The sequence below is a fragment of the Xenopus laevis genome, chromosome 6L, assembly GCF_017654675.1.
Source record: "Xenopus laevis strain J_2021 chromosome 6L, Xenopus_laevis_v10.1, whole genome shotgun sequence".
NCBI classification, from domain to species: Eukaryota; Metazoa; Chordata; class Amphibia; order Anura; family Pipidae; genus Xenopus; species Xenopus laevis.
Genome location: NC_054381.1, coordinates 16,270,250 through 16,289,378, shown reverse-complemented (window position 1 = coordinate 16,289,378; position 19,129 = coordinate 16,270,250). Strand labels below are relative to the sequence as shown.

General features: G+C 37.7%; 1 protein-coding gene across 3 annotated transcripts in view; it reads right to left on the bottom strand.

Annotated features, from left to right (window-relative positions):
• dnajb6.L (DnaJ heat shock protein family (Hsp40) member B6 L homeolog) overlaps positions 1-19,129 on the bottom strand; it is a 59,505-nt gene that overhangs the window by 12,987 nt on the left and 27,389 nt on the right. For all 3 annotated transcript variants that reach the window (XM_041565800.1, XM_041565799.1, XM_041565801.1), the window contains exons 4-8: positions 17,265-17,321; positions 16,790-16,903; positions 14,802-14,945; positions 10,903-11,059; positions 9,693-9,763 (exon numbers count right to left, since the gene is read on the bottom strand). In XM_041565800.1, the coding sequence (XP_041421734.1) occupies positions 9,693-9,763; positions 10,903-11,059; positions 14,802-14,945; positions 16,790-16,903; positions 17,265-17,321 (543 nt within the window). The remainder of the gene's footprint in view (positions 1-9,692; positions 9,764-10,902; positions 11,060-14,801; positions 14,946-16,789; positions 16,904-17,264; positions 17,322-19,129) is intronic.

Sequence of the window (19,129 nt, the reverse complement as noted above, 5' to 3'; positions counted from 1 at the left end):
ATGTGGAAAAAGAGGGGAAGGATAAAATGACGTATGCATTTGTTGCGCCCACCATTTTGTTACAAAAATCTTCAGCAACCGGTGAAACGCGGATATTCGCGGCACATCTGTACATGGTGACATTTTTCGCTCATCACTGCTCCCCAACCCATCTAACCCTGGCACCTCAACTATCCCACTTGCCTGGCAGAGCCTTTGATCTTGAATCACATATTGCAACCCAAAAGCTTACAATCATGTTCTTGACCACCTGTGTCCCTGTAGAATTTATGATTTTCACCAGACAAGCAGTTAAGGACTCTCAGTATCTCAAACACGGGCATGACACCGACACTCTAATTATTGGACAGTGAAAAGCCACAACACAGTAAACTCAACACAACCCGAGTGCCAGGGCTTTGTGCATCTAAAAGGCTTCAAATCTTCCAAATTGTGTTTCAAATCCGAGAGCTTTCAGAAGCTTGCTTTTCAGACTCATGAATATTTAGGAAGTTTGGGAAAAGCTTTAAAAGTTTTACAGCAAGTCAGATTGGGGATTATGATGTCAGCTCTGAAATGTGTTAGAAAGACCAGTTTCCCTGAAACTCAAAGGGGTTGTAACACCTTTGAACTAACTTTAAGCATGATGTAGTGAGTGATATTCTGAGACACTTTTCAATTGGTTTTCATTTTTTATTATTTGTGGTTTTTGAGTTATTTAGCTTTTTATTTAGCAGCTCTCGAGTTTGAAATTTCCTCCATCTGGTTGCTAGGGTCCACATTACCCTAGCAACCAGCATTGATTTGAATAAGGAACTGGAATATGAATAGAAGAGGCCTGAATAGAAAGATTCCTATGATTAAGTGCTGGGTAAGCATGAAACGCGTTTGGCTTTTTTGTGGGGTCTAATTGATTTTAATATGCTATAATAAATTCAGCTTTTTAATTTAAATGCATGAGTATATGAAGTTTGTATTTCCATGAATAGCAGAGGGCCTTAAAAGAAAGAGGATTATTAAAAAGTAGCAATAACAATCAATTTGTAGCCTTACAGAGCACTTGTCTTTAGATGGGGTCAGGGACCCCTATTTGAAAACTGGAAAGAGTTAGAACAAAAAAACAAAAACGATAAAAAAGAAAAAAGGAAGACCCGAAACTAAAAGTTAACTTAAAGGTAAACCGCCCCTTGAACAGTCATTTTCTTTACCCTGGCAAAGAAAATACATATACTGGTATTGGACCGGTTATCCAGAATGCTCAGGAGCCAGAGTTTTCCAAATAAGGGATCTTTCTGTAATTTGGATCTTCTTACCTTAAGTAAAACATGAAACAAACTGTTTTGTCACCAATAAGGATTAATTGTTTCTTAGTTGTGATCAAGTATAAGGGATGCTTTTATTATTACAGAGAAAAAAGGGAATCATTTTTAAAAATTTGGATCATTTGAATAAAACCCGAGTCTATGAGAGACGGCCATTACTGATTTCGGAGCTTTCTGGATAATGGGTTTCCGACTAACGGATCCCAAACCTATACCAATAAAGCTTTATATACTAACAATGTCCATATAACAATGCCATGTATCCTTCAAGCTTCTTGTCTGTATGACACGGAACCCTATAGTCCATACTAATGACATACGTATGTATGAGAGTCAAAGCCATAAAATAACATCCCAAACAAACCCTTGAGTTTCAAAATGAAAAATAAGAAACCCTGGTCAGACGTTCTAGCTGAAGAGAGACTCTCCTTTTCCTTACATCAGGTTTCCTGGACTTGTAACAGGCCTATATATCTATATATATAAATGCACATTTATGAGTGTATATATAACCGTCGCTTGTTGCCTAGCAGAGAGCTAAACATGAAGTTATTATGTTGGAAACCCTGCATTGTATTAGGCAGAGACGGATCACAGGATTCCTGCTACGACTGCAATACATACCCCATGATTTAACCCTTCTAATATTAAAATGCCTTGTAAATAATCTCTATAGGAAAGAACTGAGGACGAGTAAGCAAAATATTTTATTAGGCTTTTTTTTATTGCAAATGCCCAATACTCCATCTAGTAAGGGGTGGTTCATCTTAAAGTACATTTTTAGTATCTTATAGACTGGTCAAATCTAATCAACTTTTCAATTAGTCTTCATTATTTTTTTATATAGTTATTTGCTTTCCTCTTTTGACTCTTTCCATTTAAAAACTCAAATGCTCCGTAAGGCTGCAAATGTCTTGTTATTGCTTTACTTGGGCCCTTTCCTATTCATATTCCATTTTTTTATTCAAATCAATGTATGGTTGCTATGATACTTTGGACCCTAGCAACCAGATTGCTGAAATTGCAAACTGGAGAGTTGCTGAATAAAAAGATTATATATATATATATATATATATATATATATATATATTTTTTTTTTTTTTTGCACTGTTTGATTCCTGACGAAGGACCCTGAAAAGTCATGAATATCTTGTAAATGATATCCTTACAAACGGTGAGTTCTGATGTCATCAGTTTTAAACGGTGAGTTCTGATGTCATTTCTGTCACATCTGTCTGTCTGACTGGTTTGGGCATTATTCAGAATGTGGACGTACAAAATTCCTCATTCTAGCAAAACATGTAGAGGCATTAGACTCAGCCATATTTAATGCAGGGGTTTGTGGGTTGTATAAGGAAACAAGACATACTTTCGTGTAAGATTTTAGTTTGGATTTTAATTGTATGGGATCCTTTATCCGGAAAACCCATTATCCAGAAAGCCCCAAATTACGGAAAGGCCGTCTCCATTTTATCCAAATAATCCAAATATTTTAAAAAATGTCCTTTTTCTCTGTAATACTAAAACAGTATCTTGTACTTAATCCCAACTAAGATATAATTAATCCTTATTGGAAGCAAAACCAACCTTGCCAACCATAACATATTAAAAGTTGACCTAAAGGTGAACCACCCCTTTAATCTCACCGACAGAGCCCCAACTCCCCCATCTACAAAATGGTTTACAAGCAAAATTATATATATTTATATATATATATATATTTTTGGATGTGGATGACGTCAGATATGGCGCCAAATTCAAATGGGGGTTGTTTGTATAAAAGCACAGTTATAATGTACATCATTTATCCTTGAAAAAGGCCCTAATGTGGGCCGAAACGTCGGATTAATGTACTAAATAAACACTTTATTGGAAAGAAACATTGGTGTGCGGGTCTATATACTACTTCTGCATATGAAAACAATTGACCCTGCACCCGCAAACAATAACAAGAAGTCCGGTGTACAGAGTGCGGTTGCTTAATACAGCATGTATATATATATATATATATATATATATATATATATGTATATATATATATATATATATATGTATATATATATATATATGTATATATATATATATATATATATATATATATATATATATATATATATATATATATATATATATATATATATATATATATATATATATATATATATATATATATATATATATATATATATATATATATATATATATATTAATGAATCAGATGAAAATTGAGCATAGGACTGGCCAGATATGGGATGACTTTGACGTAGTTGGCCATCTTAAATATAATCCCTGTTTTGTTTAAAGGGTAAGGCATTTTCAGTAGCAGTATGCACAAAATGTCTCTGTCTTAAATATATTGATAATGGGTTGAGTGCAGAGGACTCTTGTATTTGTGTGTATATATATGTGTATGTATATATATATATATATATATATATATATATATATATATATATATATATATATATATATATATATATATATATATATATATATATATATCAGTATAGAAATACTGTTTTAAAGGCAAGTTATCAATCATTATTATTATTATAAAGCAGTCAATTTAGAACTGTGGAATTATTGCTCAGTTCTGTACAATTGAAAACCTAATGAGCTTTGCATTGAAAGTGCACTTGTAAAGAGTTCTTTCTTTTATTACAATTAGGAAAGAAAGGAGACTCAAGGAAAGTTCAGAATTTCAGCAAAGCTACATCTAAGTGTTAGTGAGGAAAATCAGTGATCGGCAGCTTTATAGAAATGAAAGATTAGCAGAAACCATTATTAAGCTAAAAATGCTACATATGGGGGGGGTTATTTAGCAAATGGTTGTGAGCTTTTTTTAGACCTCGAATGTTTTCTACTTTATGAAAAAACTGGAATCTTAAAAACTTGAACCAGTGTAGTCGGAGTGAAAATTGGATCGAGTCTTTGATTAAAAAAACCCTCAAATGAATCGACTTTTTGAGCGAAACCCACCAAAAAACCCTCAAACATCATGAAGGCTAAAAACATCTTTTAGCTGGAGTTTTTTCGGATTCAAGCTATTTCCATCTTCTGTTATAATAAACCTCGAAAAATTCCATTTTTTTTTTTAACCTGAAAATTTGAGCTTTGACTAAATAACGCCCCCCCCCATGATATGTTCGGCTTCTGTAGCCCCACTGTGAAAATCTGTGCCTCTAAAGAAGCCCCATCTTTTTTTACGGATTCCCAGCACATGCTATGAGGGCTGCGGTCACTCACTGAGGTTAGAGACTCACAATACATATATGTATATATAAAAGTGACAATACAAGACTAATTAGTAGATAATTAAGATTCATAATATGACGGCTCTGAAACCAGCACCAGAAATTGAAAATCAGCCCTGTAGCTTCTATGGCAGAAGGACCTCATTTTCTGTTCAGTGATTGTGAGTGAAAGCCCCTAAGCGTAGCTTCCCAACAGCAGCCCAGAGCCCACTGAGCATGTGCAGTGCCACTGACACTAAACAGACCGGGAGCTCCTGTGACAAATTTCAAGGCCTGGACCATTACAGTTATAGGGCTGCTGTTGCCCTGTACAGTAAGTTCAATATATAAAATACTGCATTTCTAGCCAGATTCATTTTCAGGCTTTAGTTCTCCTTTAAAAATGCCTTGCGGCAAATGATCTGCTCAGTCTCAAACAGTATCATTCCATTCCTTTACCTTTTTTTTTTTTTTGTTTTTCCATATGCAATTGTAGAAGATTTTTTTATACTTACATTTTATCTTGCAGTACATTGCAAGACCTGTAGCCAATATAATGTGACATTTTAATTTAGCCTGAAAAGAACAGGATGAATGCCTTCAAAAACCTGAACATGTTTTGGCGGCATTGGTTGCCTTAGTTACAGAGGTGTTTAGTGTAAAGCAAAACAAACGGTGTGTGAACAAAATAAAGTGGTGCAGACCATGCGTATGTTACCCCCAATCATGCACATTTGGAGGGGTCCAGTGAGTCAAATTAAAATAAAAACAAACAAGACAACTTGTGGACTACAGAACTTTATTATTTTTTTATAGAGACCATAAATGTGATTAGATTAAAGGAGAAGGAAAGGCTAAAACTATCTAAGCTTTATCAGATAGGTCTATATATATAATATATAATATATATAATATAATGCAGTGTGGCCCTGCACTGTTAAAACTGGAGTGTTTGCTTCAGAAACACTACTATTGTTTATATAAACAAGCTGCTGTGTAGCAATGGGGGCAGTCATTCAAAGGAGAAAAGGCTCAGGTTACACAGCAGATAGGCTCTGTAGAACATAATGGTGTTATCTGTTATCCACTATTTAACCTGTGCTATATAGACTTTTTCAATTTCCACCATTGCTACACAGCAGCTTGTTTATATGAACTATAGTAGTGTTTCTGAAGCAAACACATCAGATTTACCAGTGCAGGGCAACACTACATGATATTTTCATTCCTTTAAAACACTTTCATTTTTAGGGGTTACTGTTCCTTTAAATGGAGGCACCGTGTACCGTTCTTTTTAAAACACCAGCAGACTTCTACCATAGTAACGTTCATACGATGAAGCAATCTTTACTGCCATTTCATAATGGCGGCATAAATACAAAAGTACAACAATGGGGAGATCACCTGTGCAAGTTAACCTTCCCCATAAAGCTACCAATTACAGAGTTTTCAGCTGGCTAGTCTAAGATTTAATGGAGAAAAATTTGCTAGGCACCCCCAGTCTAGTCACTTACCTGCTACCCCATGCTGGTGCATATTTAAAAAAAAAACACACAAGCCCGGGGTACCATAGTGCTGCCATTTTTTTCCAGCCTTTCCCTGTCAGTCTTAAGGTGGCCATACATGGCCAGAGTCGGCAGCTTATTTGCCCGTGTATGAGGCCCTCCGACGGGCTTCCCTGATCGATATCTGGCCGAAATTCGGCCAGATGTCAATCGGACGGGACTAAAAATTCCATCCCATCAGATCGCGGCTGCATCTGTTCGTTGATGCGGTCCTGCAATCCAACTGCCCGTTATGCAATCCGAACAGCCCGATATTGGCCACCTTAAGGTGGGCATATTGGGGAGAGATCCGCTCATTAGGCGACATTGCCAAACGAGCGGATCTCTCTGTGTGCGGCCACCTTTAGGCAAATCCATGTGCAGTACTGAATGTTTTCTTAAAAAGTCTGTACTGCATATGTACTAGAATGACGAGAAACAGATGCTGAGAGAGGAATAGTGAAGATGAACTTGATTTTTTCAGAAACAATGCAGCCTTTTTACAAAGTTTCTTACTTCAGTATGAGGAAGCTTATATTCAATTTACATTTTCGTGATAGTTCCCCTTTAAGTAAAACCAGACAATCTGGTCCAATATATCAAATCAGTGCAAAGGGGAATTCAGACTCCCACAACTTAATAATCCAAATTCACTTTCCTTAGAATTTTGTTGGTACGCCTGTGGCCATTCAGCTATCTTACCAACTTGTGGTATGCAGCATTTTACCTAAATGTTTTTAAAGGCGTGGTTCACCTTTAAGTTCATTTTTAGTATGTTAGAATGGCTAATTCTAAGCAACGTTTCAATTGGTCTTCATTATTTATTTTTTATAGTTTTAGAATTATTTGCCTGACTCTTTTTATCTTTCAAATGGGATTCACTGACCCCATCTTAAAAAAACAAATGCTCTGTAAGGCTACAAATATATTGTTATTGCTGCTTTTTATTGCTCATCTTTCTATTCAGGCCTCTTCTATTCATATTCCAGTCTCTTATTTAAATCAATGCAGGGTCGCTAGGGTAATTTGGACCCTAGCAACCAGATTGCTGAAATTGCAAACTGGAGAGAAGCTAAATAAAAAGCGAAATAACTCGAAAACCACAAATAATAAAAAATGAGAACCAATTGCAAATTGTCTCAGAATATCACTCTCTACATCATACTAAAAGTTAACTCAAAGGAGAACAACCTCTTTAAGGACAGCACAATGAGGGGGTAATTTATAAACACTGGACAAATTTGCATCTGGGCAGTTACCTATGGCAACCAATCAGATGGTTGCTTTAATTATTTTCCTTGCAGCTGGCTGAAAAAAAAAAAATCGAATCCCTGATTGGTTGTTATTGGTTACTGCCCAGGTGCAAATTTGCCCAGTGTTTATAAATTAGCTCCGGGTTATTTCCCACTTTGGAGGTGCAAATTAAGTCTTATATGGTAGAAAAACACCAAGGACTAATAAAGCAGAGAGCAGGTGAACAGAGTGAAATGTGACCTGGAAATATTTTACCATAACGCAGTTCTATGCAAGTCATCCAGTGAAGCCTCGTGCAAGCTGTAAAAGCACCATGGACCCCAATCACACGCAGACACAAGAATGCTACCAATGCCATTAAGGAAAGGGATGCACTACAAACATCAGCATTTATTTGTATCCAACTTTTATGCAAATGACAAAAAAATTGCTTTGTTTGACGAATTTACATAGTTAAACGACCGTCGAAAAGTACTTAAAGGTCGTGATTCATGCAAAACTAGACGGCAAGTAAGTCTCAATGGAAGGCAATAAAAAAAACCCCCCCAAAAAAAACGCCTTACAATGTGAAGGGCTTTTTCTGTGGAAAGAAACTTGGCACATAAGCCATAGTGTAGGGGACAGGGGCAACCAGAGAACTGTAAAAAAAAAAAAATGGCTGCCATCAAAAAAATCTGCATCGTAACATGAAGGCATTTTGCTTCGGCCTTCAAAGGAAATGATGCAAAACTCAATGGGGCATATTTATCAAAGAGTGAAGTTATAGGTCGCCACAGTCGTCTAGAGCAGGGGTCCCCAACCGCCAAGCCTAGTGACCAATTAACACGGCACGCCGAATTGGACGCCGACCCCTCCCAACTCCCTGGTCCTTGCAAAAAACAAATTGTCTCTAAACCGGTAGCCAGGGCAAAAAAGGTTAGGGACTGCTGCATTAATTTCTATGAGATTTTGAAAGGCGTATTTATCAAAGGATGAACTTTCACTTTCACCCATTGATAAATACACTTTCAAAAATCCCATAGAAATGAATGGAGAGTGGTGGAATTTCACTCTAGTGGACTGTGGCAAACTCTAACTTCACTCTTTGATAAATATACCCCAATATTGTTTCCAGTGACTCAAAGTGAAGCTCAAAATGACTACCTCACCAGGCAGGGTCACATAAAACTAGGGATGCACCAAATCCAGGATTGGGTTCGGGATTCGGCCAGGATTCTGCCTTTTTCAGCAGGATTCGGCCGAATCCTTCTGCCCAGCCGAACCTTAATTTGCATATGCCTATGCAAATTAGGGGGAGGGAAATCTCGTGACTTTTTGTCAGAAGAAAAAGTAAAAAATGTTTTCCCCTTGCCACCTCTAATTTGGATATGCAAATTAGGGTTCGGATTCGGCCGCATCTTTCGCAAAGGATTCAGGGGTTCAGCCGAATCCAAAATAATGGATTTGGTGCATCCCTACATAAAACATAGAGGTACAGACTGTCTCTGGCTGCATGGGAGCGGCTTAACACAGTCCAAAGCAAACTAGAAAAGTTTCATCAAAAAAGAAGGACATTTAATTAAATATATTAAATCTCCTTTAGAACTAAAGAACATATGCCCTGAAGGGTTTATAACGCAGAACACAATGGTGCTCATTTATAAACACAGGACAAATTTGCACCTGGGCAGTAACCGATAGCAACCAATCAAAGATTAGCTTTTTTTCAACCAGCTGCAGGTTGAACACTGAAAGCAATCATCTGATTGGTCGCCATGGGTTACTGCCCAAGTGCAAATGTGCCCAGTGTTTATAAATAAACCCTAATGTCGCTCATTCACTCAGCAATCTTTACACCAAAAATAAATAAAAAAATAGCCTAGGAGCGGCGATATAATGGTTTGCTGGGAAAGTTGGATTTCTAGCGGTTTGGCCGACTTACAACTTTGTGCATGTTTGAAACAAAATGGGAAGTCATGCGTTTAGTGAAGCCCCTTTGTTCAACCACTAATGAAATGTCAGTGCTCACCTCTGGGTTTCGCTGCCAGAGAGGTTTGCTACAACCACCCTCTGGCAAGTAGAGGGTTAATTTTTAAAAGTGCATACAGAAAATTACGATATAAAAAAAAAAAAAGAAGAAATTAAAAAAAAAATGGTCCTATGAACTTGGTCCCAAAATTGTCTATGACAAATATCAGGAACTCCCAACGAGCTTCTTATAAATATGTCAGATAAAGCACAGATAAAATCTGAGCAGTTCTTTTTGAAATCTTCAAAAAATGTTCCTGATATTCCACAAATGGTGCTTGTGTAAGTTAATAACTCTGATACATGCGTGCGTTGGATTTACTTGTTATCCAAGCGAAGCAGCTGCTCCTTACCATTTACTGTTAAGGACTTTAACTGCCCGTCTTCTTCTACTTCAACGCGCTCTTGTCCATTTTCAACAATTCTGTAGGGGCAAAGCAAAGGGTAAACTGTCAGATTTACAATGCTGATACTTTGTCCTGCAGGAATCGTGGCCATTCTCTGGCCCGAGGGTTGAAGAGATAACCTGAGAGGCAATACACTAAATGGCCACCCATCTATTGTTTCATTTATCCGGGCAAACGTTTTTTAGGAACCTTAAAACTGACCAAGATCCATGGTATCAGTTTGTCCATCAATATTTGTCGAGACCTTGTGCCCAACATATACGTACCAACAATTGCATGAAATGATTTTAGGCCCACATTTAAATTAGTACCGGTATGGGACCTGAGTTTTCCGGATAACGGATCTTTCTGTAATTTGGATCTTTGTTATTGTCTTAGGGGCAGATTTATAAAGGGTCGAATTTCGAATTCATGGGTGTTTTTTTAAAAACGCCCATAAACTCGAACAATTAAAAAATCTAATTTTCTAAACTCCAGTGAATAGGATCGACATGAAAACTAGAATCGAGTTTTAAAAACTCGATTCGAATGTCAGGAAGGCTGCAAACAACTCCAAATTGATCCCAGGACGTCTCCCATTGACTAAAACAGAAATTCAGCAGGTTTTACGTAGTGAATAGAATATGATAAATCTCGAAACATCTAAATTTTTTTAAAAAAAACTCTAATTGAATTTTAACAATTCCCTAGTCTAATTTGACAGATTTGGCCATAAAAAACTTTAAAATTCAAATTCGAATTTTCAATTCGACCCTTGATAAATCTGCCCGTAAGTCTACAAGAAAATCATGTAAACATTAAATAAACCCAATAGGCTGGTTTTGCTTCCAATAAGGATTAATTATATCTTAGTTGGGATCAAGTACAAGCTACTGTTTTATTATTACAGAGAAAAAGGAAATAATTTTTTAAAAAATTGGATTATTTGGGTAAAATGTAGTCTATGGGAGGTGTCCTTTCTGTAATTCTGAGCTTTCTGGATGACAGGTTGCCGGATAATGGATCCCATACCTGTAGAATGAACATGTCCTTGAGAACAAAGCAAACGGGGGTCTATGTCAGACTCAATTGATGAATGCAGGAGCACATATTTTATTCATCAGCAACACCGGAGAGAGAAAGCCAAATAATAGTCCAACATTCAATGTGACTGTACCTCTTTGTTGTAACTCTTCTTCCATTAACTACTTTAGTTGAGGTCGATACGGATCTGAAGTTACCCATTTCTGAACCGCCAAACGACGAAGAGGAAAATGAAGTAAAACCACCGTGACCCCCATGGCCACCAAATGACCCGAATGAAGAACTAAAACCTAAACGAATGAAAAATAAGAAAGCATGGTCAGCTACAAATCACACTGCAGCTACAATTTCCTGAATATCTTCTCTTAGGGAAAGCTCCTAACTTTGGGCCTCCTACACTGGAGTTAAGTTATACAAGGGGTCCCCTGACCATATAACATGGTATAAAGTTGCAGGTATAAAAAACCTTTAGGGAGTTCTAAGAACTTCTTAAAACTATTAGTAGGGATATATTTCCTACAACTAACATCATTGGTTCCCAAACTGTGGGGTTAGCCACTCAGGTGGCCAAGTCCATTGGATTAGCAACCCAGCCTAAAGGAAAATTAGGACAAGAATTGGGCAAATGCTTTTATGCATACGGTCATGGGAAAAACATGTTTTTTTTTTTTCCAAAACGCATCAGTTAATAGTGCTGGTCCAGCGGAATTCTACACTGAAATCAGTTTCTCAAAAGAGCAAAGAGATTTTTTTTTTAATATTTAATTTAAATCCAACATGGGGCTAGACATATTGTCAGTTTCCCAGCTGCCCCCAGTCATGTGACTTGTGCTCTGATAAACTTCAGTCACTCTTTACTGCAAGTTGGAGGGATATAACCCCCCCCCCAGCAGCCTAACAACAGAACAATGGGAAGGTAACCAGATAGCAGCTCCCTTACACAAGATAACAGCTGCCTGGTAGATCTAAGAACAGTACTCAATAGTAAAATCCAGGTCCCACTGAGACACATTCAGTTACATTGAGTAGGAGAAACAACAGCCTGCCAGAAAGCAGTTCCATCCTAAAGTGCTGGCTCTTTCTGAAAGCACATGACCAGGCAAAATGACCTGAGATGCACCTACACACCAATATTACAATTAAAAAATACACTTGCTGATTCAGAAATGAAATTTTATATTGTAGAGTGAATTATTTGCAGTGTAAACAGTGTAATTTAGAAATAAAACTCATGACAGAATCCCTTTGATTCTGCAATAGCAGTGTGAAAAATGATGGCTACGATTCCATATAAGTGACTTGTTTAGAAGGGTCTACACAAATGTTTGACCACATAGGGGCATACAACCAAAAAGGTCTGAAAAGCTCTGCCTTACAGTCACTGCCTTAAAGGTCTCCATACATACAAGATAAAAAATATAAATATTCAGCTAAATGGATCGTAGAAGCATGATGGGAATCTATAGGGAGCACTTTCCAGCTTCTGTGCATAGAAAAGACATTTCACATTAAAACAGGTGAAAGAAATAACAGTGGCATTTACATGAGGTATATTATAATACTTCATTTATATCTGTCAGCTTGCCGCTGTGTCTAATGGCATGTGAATATACTAGCAGCAGCTGAGTGCTGCCAGTGCATGCTGGGATTAATTCTGTTCAGTCGCATGCAGGAGGGCCACATGTTGGACAAGCGTGCAGTATATAAAATAACTTTATATGGTTCACCAAGTTAAGTATGTTAATGAATTTCTAATTCTAAGCAACTTTTCATTTGGCCTTTTTTTCTTTTTTTATAGTTTTTGAATTATTTGCCTTCTTCTGACTCGTTCCAGCTTTCAAATGGGGATCACTGACCCCATCTAAAAAAAAACAAATGCACTGTAAATAATAACCCCCTAAATGTGTAACCTTAAAGTCCAAATGCTAAAAATTCTAAAAAAAATTGAGGGTTTTTTTTACTAGAAAATCTGAATTTTTGGTGGGAAAAAAAAAACTATTTTTCAAGATTTATTATACCCTGAGGCTGCAAAAAGTCAGAATCTGAAAATCCGCCATCTCAGATCTGTCGAGTTTGTATATTAGTCAATCGGAGAGGTCCCTATCCAATTTGGAAGTTTCTGTGGTCTGCACTGGAATTAGCCTGAAAATATGACTATTTCTTGCTTTTTGGCAAAAATCTAAAAAAATTCAGGCTTTTCGAGAAAAAGCCCCAAAAAAATCGAGCGATTCCCCGATCCAATTAAATCGTGCTTTTTTTTTCCAATAATAAATAAGGTCAAATCGTGGATTATAGTTTGGTCAGACTTTATTTTAAAACATCAGATAAATTCAGATTTTGATAAATAACCCCCTTATTATTTCTACTATTTTCATTACTCATCATTTTATTCAGGCCATCTCCTATTCATACAGTCATATGAGTTCATAAGTTTGGGAACCCCTCTTAATTCTTTGGAGTTTTGTTTATCATTGGCTGAGCTTTCAAAGTAGAAACTTCCTTTTAATATATAACATGCCTTATGGAAACAGTCGTATTTCAGTAGTGACAAAGTTTATTGGATTAACAGAAAATATGCAATATGCATCATAACAAAATGAGTCAGGTGCATAAACGTGGGCACCCCAACAGAGATATTACATCAATACTTAGTTGAGCTACTTTTGCAAATGTAACAGCCTCTAGATGCCTCCTATAGCCTTTGATGAGTGTCTGGATTCTGGATGGCGGTATTTTTGACCATTCGTCCATACAAAATCTCTCCAGTTCAGTTAAATTTGATGGCTGCTGAGCATGGACAGTCTGCTTCACATCATTCCATAGATTTTCCATGAAATTCAAGTCGGGGGACTGTGACGGCCATTCCAGAATATTTTACTTTTCCCTCTGCATAAATGTCTTTGTAGATTTCCAAGTGTGTTTAGGGTCATTGTCTTGTTGGAATATCCAACCCCTGTGTAACTTCAACTTTGTGACTGATGCTTGAACATTATCCGAATTCATCCGACTTTAACAAGGGCCCCAGTCCCTGAACTAGCCACACAGCCCCACAGCATGATGGAACCTCCACCAAATGTGACAGTAGGAAGCAGGTGTTTTTCTTGGAATGCAAAGCTCTTTTTGTTATGACCAAATAACTCAATCTTTGTCTCATCAGTCCAAAGCACTTTGTTCCAAAATGACTGTGACTTGTCTAAATGAGCTTTTTCATACAAGCGACTCTGTTTGTGGCGTGAGTGCAGAAAGGGCTTCTTTCTCATCCCCCTGCCATACACATGTTCTTTGTGTAAATTGTGCTGAATTGTAGAACGATGTACAGATACATCATCTGCAGCAAGATGTTCTTGCAGGTCTTTGGAGGTGATCTTTGGGTTGTCTGTAACCATTCTCCTGTATTTTTCTTGGCCTGTCAGACCTGGGTTTTACAGCAACTGTGCCTGTGGCCTTCCATTTCCTGATTACATTCCTTACAGTGAAAACTGACAGTTTAAACCTCTGAGAGAGCTTTTTGTATCTTTCCCCTAATCCCTGATACTGAACAATCTTTGTTTTCAGATCATTTGAGAGTTACTTTGAGGATCCCATGCTGTCACTCTTCAGAGGAGAGTCAAACAGAAGCACAACTTGCAATTGGTCACCTTAAATACCTTTTCTCATGATTGGACACACCTGCCTATGAAGTTCAAGGCTTAATGAGCTGATCCAACCAATTTGGTGTTACCAGTAATCAGTATTGAGCAGTTACATGCATTCAAATTAGCAAAATTACAAGGGTAACTACATTTTTGCACAGCTAGTTTTTGACTTTGATTTACTTTCATACAACCGAATACTGCTTCACTAAATCTTTGTTCAGAAAACACCCCAGTACTCGGATGTTCTTGGGAAATGAAAGACATACCACTGTTATCTTTTTTTTTTTTGAAAGTGGAGTAAATTATTATGCAGACAGAGAGGTTCCCAAACGTTACTGTACAAAGGTTTGTCTAACAGGCGTGAGTGTGCAGGTAAGCGAGTATTGTACAACTGTACCAGAGTCAAATGGAGAGAAGCTAGGGCCAAAGGCAGGGAAACCTCCAAAGGTAGAGAGAAAGGGACCTCCTCCGCCTCCTGCTGGCCTACTTCTGTTTGCTCTGTGACGACTTCTGCCAAAGAAATCATCAAATGGATCGTCGGCTGGAAGAGAAGCAGCATATAAATAAAGATACGTAACATAGGCTACAATATCAAGGACATTTAGATCATCTATAGATCCTGTTAAATACAGTTCTGAACCAATAGATTTCCATCCTCTGCTTGACACCATTATTAGTTTGACATATGGGATACTTTCATGGATACTTTTTCAAAACGCATTAAAGGGGAACTAAAGTAGGGATGCAACGAATCCACTATTTTGGATTCGGCCGAACCGTTTGCGAAAGATTCGGCTGAATACCGAACGGAATCCTAATTTGCATATTCAAATTAGGGGCAGGAAGGGGAAAACATTTTTTACTTCCTTGCTTTGTGACAAAAAGTCATGCGATTTCCCTCCACGCCCCTAATTTGCATATACAATTTAGGGTTCGGTTCAGCTGGGCAGCTGTATTTTGTATACTAAACAAACATGAATTTAACCAAATAAAAACAAATTATTTATGCTTTTAAATTTGGCCTAAGGGGGGTAACCATCTTGTAACTTTGTTATACATCTCTGCAAGACCAAGACCATGCACATGCTCAGTGTGGTCTGGGCTTCAGTTGGGAGGCTAAGGTTTGGGATCGCCATAAACAGCACAAGTCAAATAATCTGCCAAAGAAGCCGATAAAGCAAGACTGATTAATAATCAGAATATGCAGACTGCACTGGGCCTGTGGATTCGAATCTCTACACAGTCGCCAGCTGCTCTACAGGGAAACAAACAAAGCTGCTCGAGTTCTGGGAAATCCCTCCCCCCTGCCATTTGAAGGTATGATCGTTTCCCTGCAGTTTCCTATCTGCAGCAGTCAGAGCAAGTAAATGAAGGGAGAATTTCAATGCATACAATCAGGTTTCTTATTAAAACTTTACACATTTTTTAATTAAAGTATATTGGAGATAGTTTTCTTTTTTATTAAAGAAAGTAAAAATGGGATTTTATTTTTTTTGCCTTTACATCCCCTTTAATAGTGCTGCCGCAGCAGAATTCTGCACTGAAATCTGTTTCTCAAAATAGCAAACAGATTTTTTTTTTTATTTAATTTTGAAATCTGACATGGGGCTAGACATATTGTCAGTTTGCCAGCTGCCCCCAGTCATGTGACTTGTGCTATGATAAACTTCAGTCACCCTTTACTGCAAGTTGGAGTGATATCACCCCCCCCAGCAGCCTAACAGAACAATGGGAAGGTAACCAGATAACAACTCCCTCACCCAAGATAACAGCTGCCTGGTGGATCTCGGAACAGCACTCAATAGTAAAATCCAGGTCCCACTAAGACACGTTCAATTACATTGAGTAGGAGAAACAACAGCCTGCCAGAAAGCATTTCTCTCCTAAAGTGCTGGCTCTTTCTGAAAGCACATGACCAGGCAAAATGACCTGAGATGCACCTACACACCAATATTACAACTAAATAAATACACTTGCTGGTTCAGGAATAAAATTTTATATTGTAGAGTGAATCATTTGCAGTGTAAACAGTGTACTTTAGAAATAAAAACGACATCATAAAAATCATGACAGAATCCCTTTAAAGATCTTTTTAGTGTGCCAGGATGGCAAATTGAAAAATTCAGCAACCCACACTTAAGGACAGACCTTGCTGATCTATGTATTTAGTTATTTCCAAAAAAATCTAAGCAAAACAGTTAGCTAAGGCTTATATGAATAGGTTAACACGGCCCTTGGTCAATCGGATTTTCTGTGAATTCAATACATGATTATTGATAATGTTTTGAATCCACAGTCAGTAATAAACCGATATCTGTTATATTAAAATCCTTAGCCTTTCAGGAGCATCTGAAAGTAAAGAAAATCAATGTAGGCTCACTGTACCGAATAAATCAAATGAAAATGGATCTCTTCCCCCAAAGAAGTCCCTGAAAACATCATCTGGGCTTCGGAATGTAAATCCAAATTGAAATGGCGCTTCATCAAAGTGACTGCCACCTAAAATAAAAAGCAGAGAGAACCGAATTAGCGCGAGACAACGGAATTGCATTGTTTGTTCTTGAAATTAAAATATAACAAAGCTGAATACAGTTTGGGCTGCACCTAGTACAGGGATATAGCAGTATGTAGAATTGTGGTTAACCCTCTCAGGGAATTCCTGTGGCAATCTGATGTGACTGTTCACATTGTGTAATCAGGATGGCACTGCCAGAAAAGGCTGCACACAGGCGGCAGTTGGGTCTCAAGTGTCGACAGAACAGACCTCATTAGTGTCTCCAGTCTTGGTAGTCAAGTTGCATGGAAGCATAAATAAGGCGTAAATATGGTGTTAGAAGTTTTAAATAAAATGAGCACTCACCACCACGATTTGTCAGTCCTTCTTTTCCATATTTATCATAAATATCTCTCTTTTTAGCTATGAAAGAAAGAAAACAAAAAATAAATAAACACAAGCTGTTTTGTCCGAGTGCAGTTGGTAAATCATTTCAGGATACAATTTCACACACAGTCTCTTTTCGAGGCTGAACATTGTTGTGATGTATTTGTGTGTCTCCCCAGCAGCTGGGAACAGACACGGCTATAAATAAGCAATGCATTCCAGCACAGGAGGGCCAAGCTCAAAAGCATCCCCACCACCGGGTGCCATCAGCCTCAACCAAACAAAGCAAAAGCGCAATCTAAACCTGGATAAATTATATTGCCTCCCTTCCTACGCATATTAGACACCTTACTATTTACACATTTAGACATATTACTTGGTTCAACACAGAAAGATTATTCAATAATCCCATCGTACAAGAAACAGATCTGTATGTCCAAATCCTTTCCCATTCACAGGAACAGAATCTACAATTACCCCCCAGGAGTCACCCACCAGATGCTTCACACAAGTAATTGACTATTCTTTAACTATGATGAGAAAATATGGGTGTATTATTTATCCTCTTACAAAAGCTAGCTATACCGACTTGTAACTTGGTTTGTTCTAGATAATTAGCTATGAATACATTAATGGAAATGTATTTTATGTACCTCCAAACTTCCATTGTTGTTATCTATTTTATGTTATTTGAAAACTAAACAAAAACATGTTAAAAAAAAAAAAGTGCAATCTAACCTGACTACTGGAGAAAGACAAAGCAAGGGGTGAGCGTTCTCCTTGCGATGAGCAGCTCTGCTGTGGGCACTAGCAAGGAGACTTTCCCCGGCAGTTTAATACCAAAGAGCTTAAAGGAACAGTAACACCAAAAAATGAAAGTGTTCTAAATAAATGACAATATAATGTACTAGTTACAATTGGTGTGTTTGCTTTAGATACACAACTAAAGTTTATCTAACAAGCTGCTGTGTAGCCATGGAGGGGCAGCCATTCAAGAACTGGAGGCAAAGTAGATAACAGATGCGCTCTAAAGAATCCCATTGTACACTACAGAGTTTACCTGTTATCTGCTGTGTATCCTGTGCCTTTTCTCCGTTTTCCAGCTTGAATGGCAGCCCCCATGGCTACACAGCAGCTTATTTATATAAACTATAGTAGTACTTATCTGTTATCTACTGTGTATCCTGTGCTTGAATGGCTGCCCCCATGGCTACACAGCAGCTTATTTATATAAAATTATAGTAGTACTTATCTGTTATCTACTGTGTATTCTGTGCTTGAATGGCTGCCCCCATGGCTACAGAGCAGCTTGTTTATATAAACTATAGTCGTACTAATCTGTTATCTACTGTGTATCCTGTGCTTGAATGACTGCCCCCATGGCTACACAGCAGCTTGTTTATATAAACTATAGTCGTACTAATCTGTTATCTACTGTGTATCCTGTGCTTGAATGGCTGCCCCCATGGCTACAGAGCAGCTTGTTTATATAAACTATAGTCGTACTAATCTGTTATCTACTGTGTATCCTGTGCTTGAATGGCTGCCCCCATGGCTACACAGCAGCTTGTTTATATAAACTATAGTCGTACTAATCTGTTATCTACTGTGTATCCTGTGCTTGAATGGCTGCCCCCATGGCTACACAGCAGCTTGTTTATATAAACTATAGTAGTACTTATCTGTTATCTACTGTGTATTCTGTGCTTGAATGGCTGCCCCCATGGCTACACAGCAGCTTGTTTATATAAACTATAGTCGTACTTATCTGTTATCTACTGTGTATCCTGTGCTTGAATGGCTGCCCCCATGGCTACACAGCAGCTTATTTATATAAATTATAG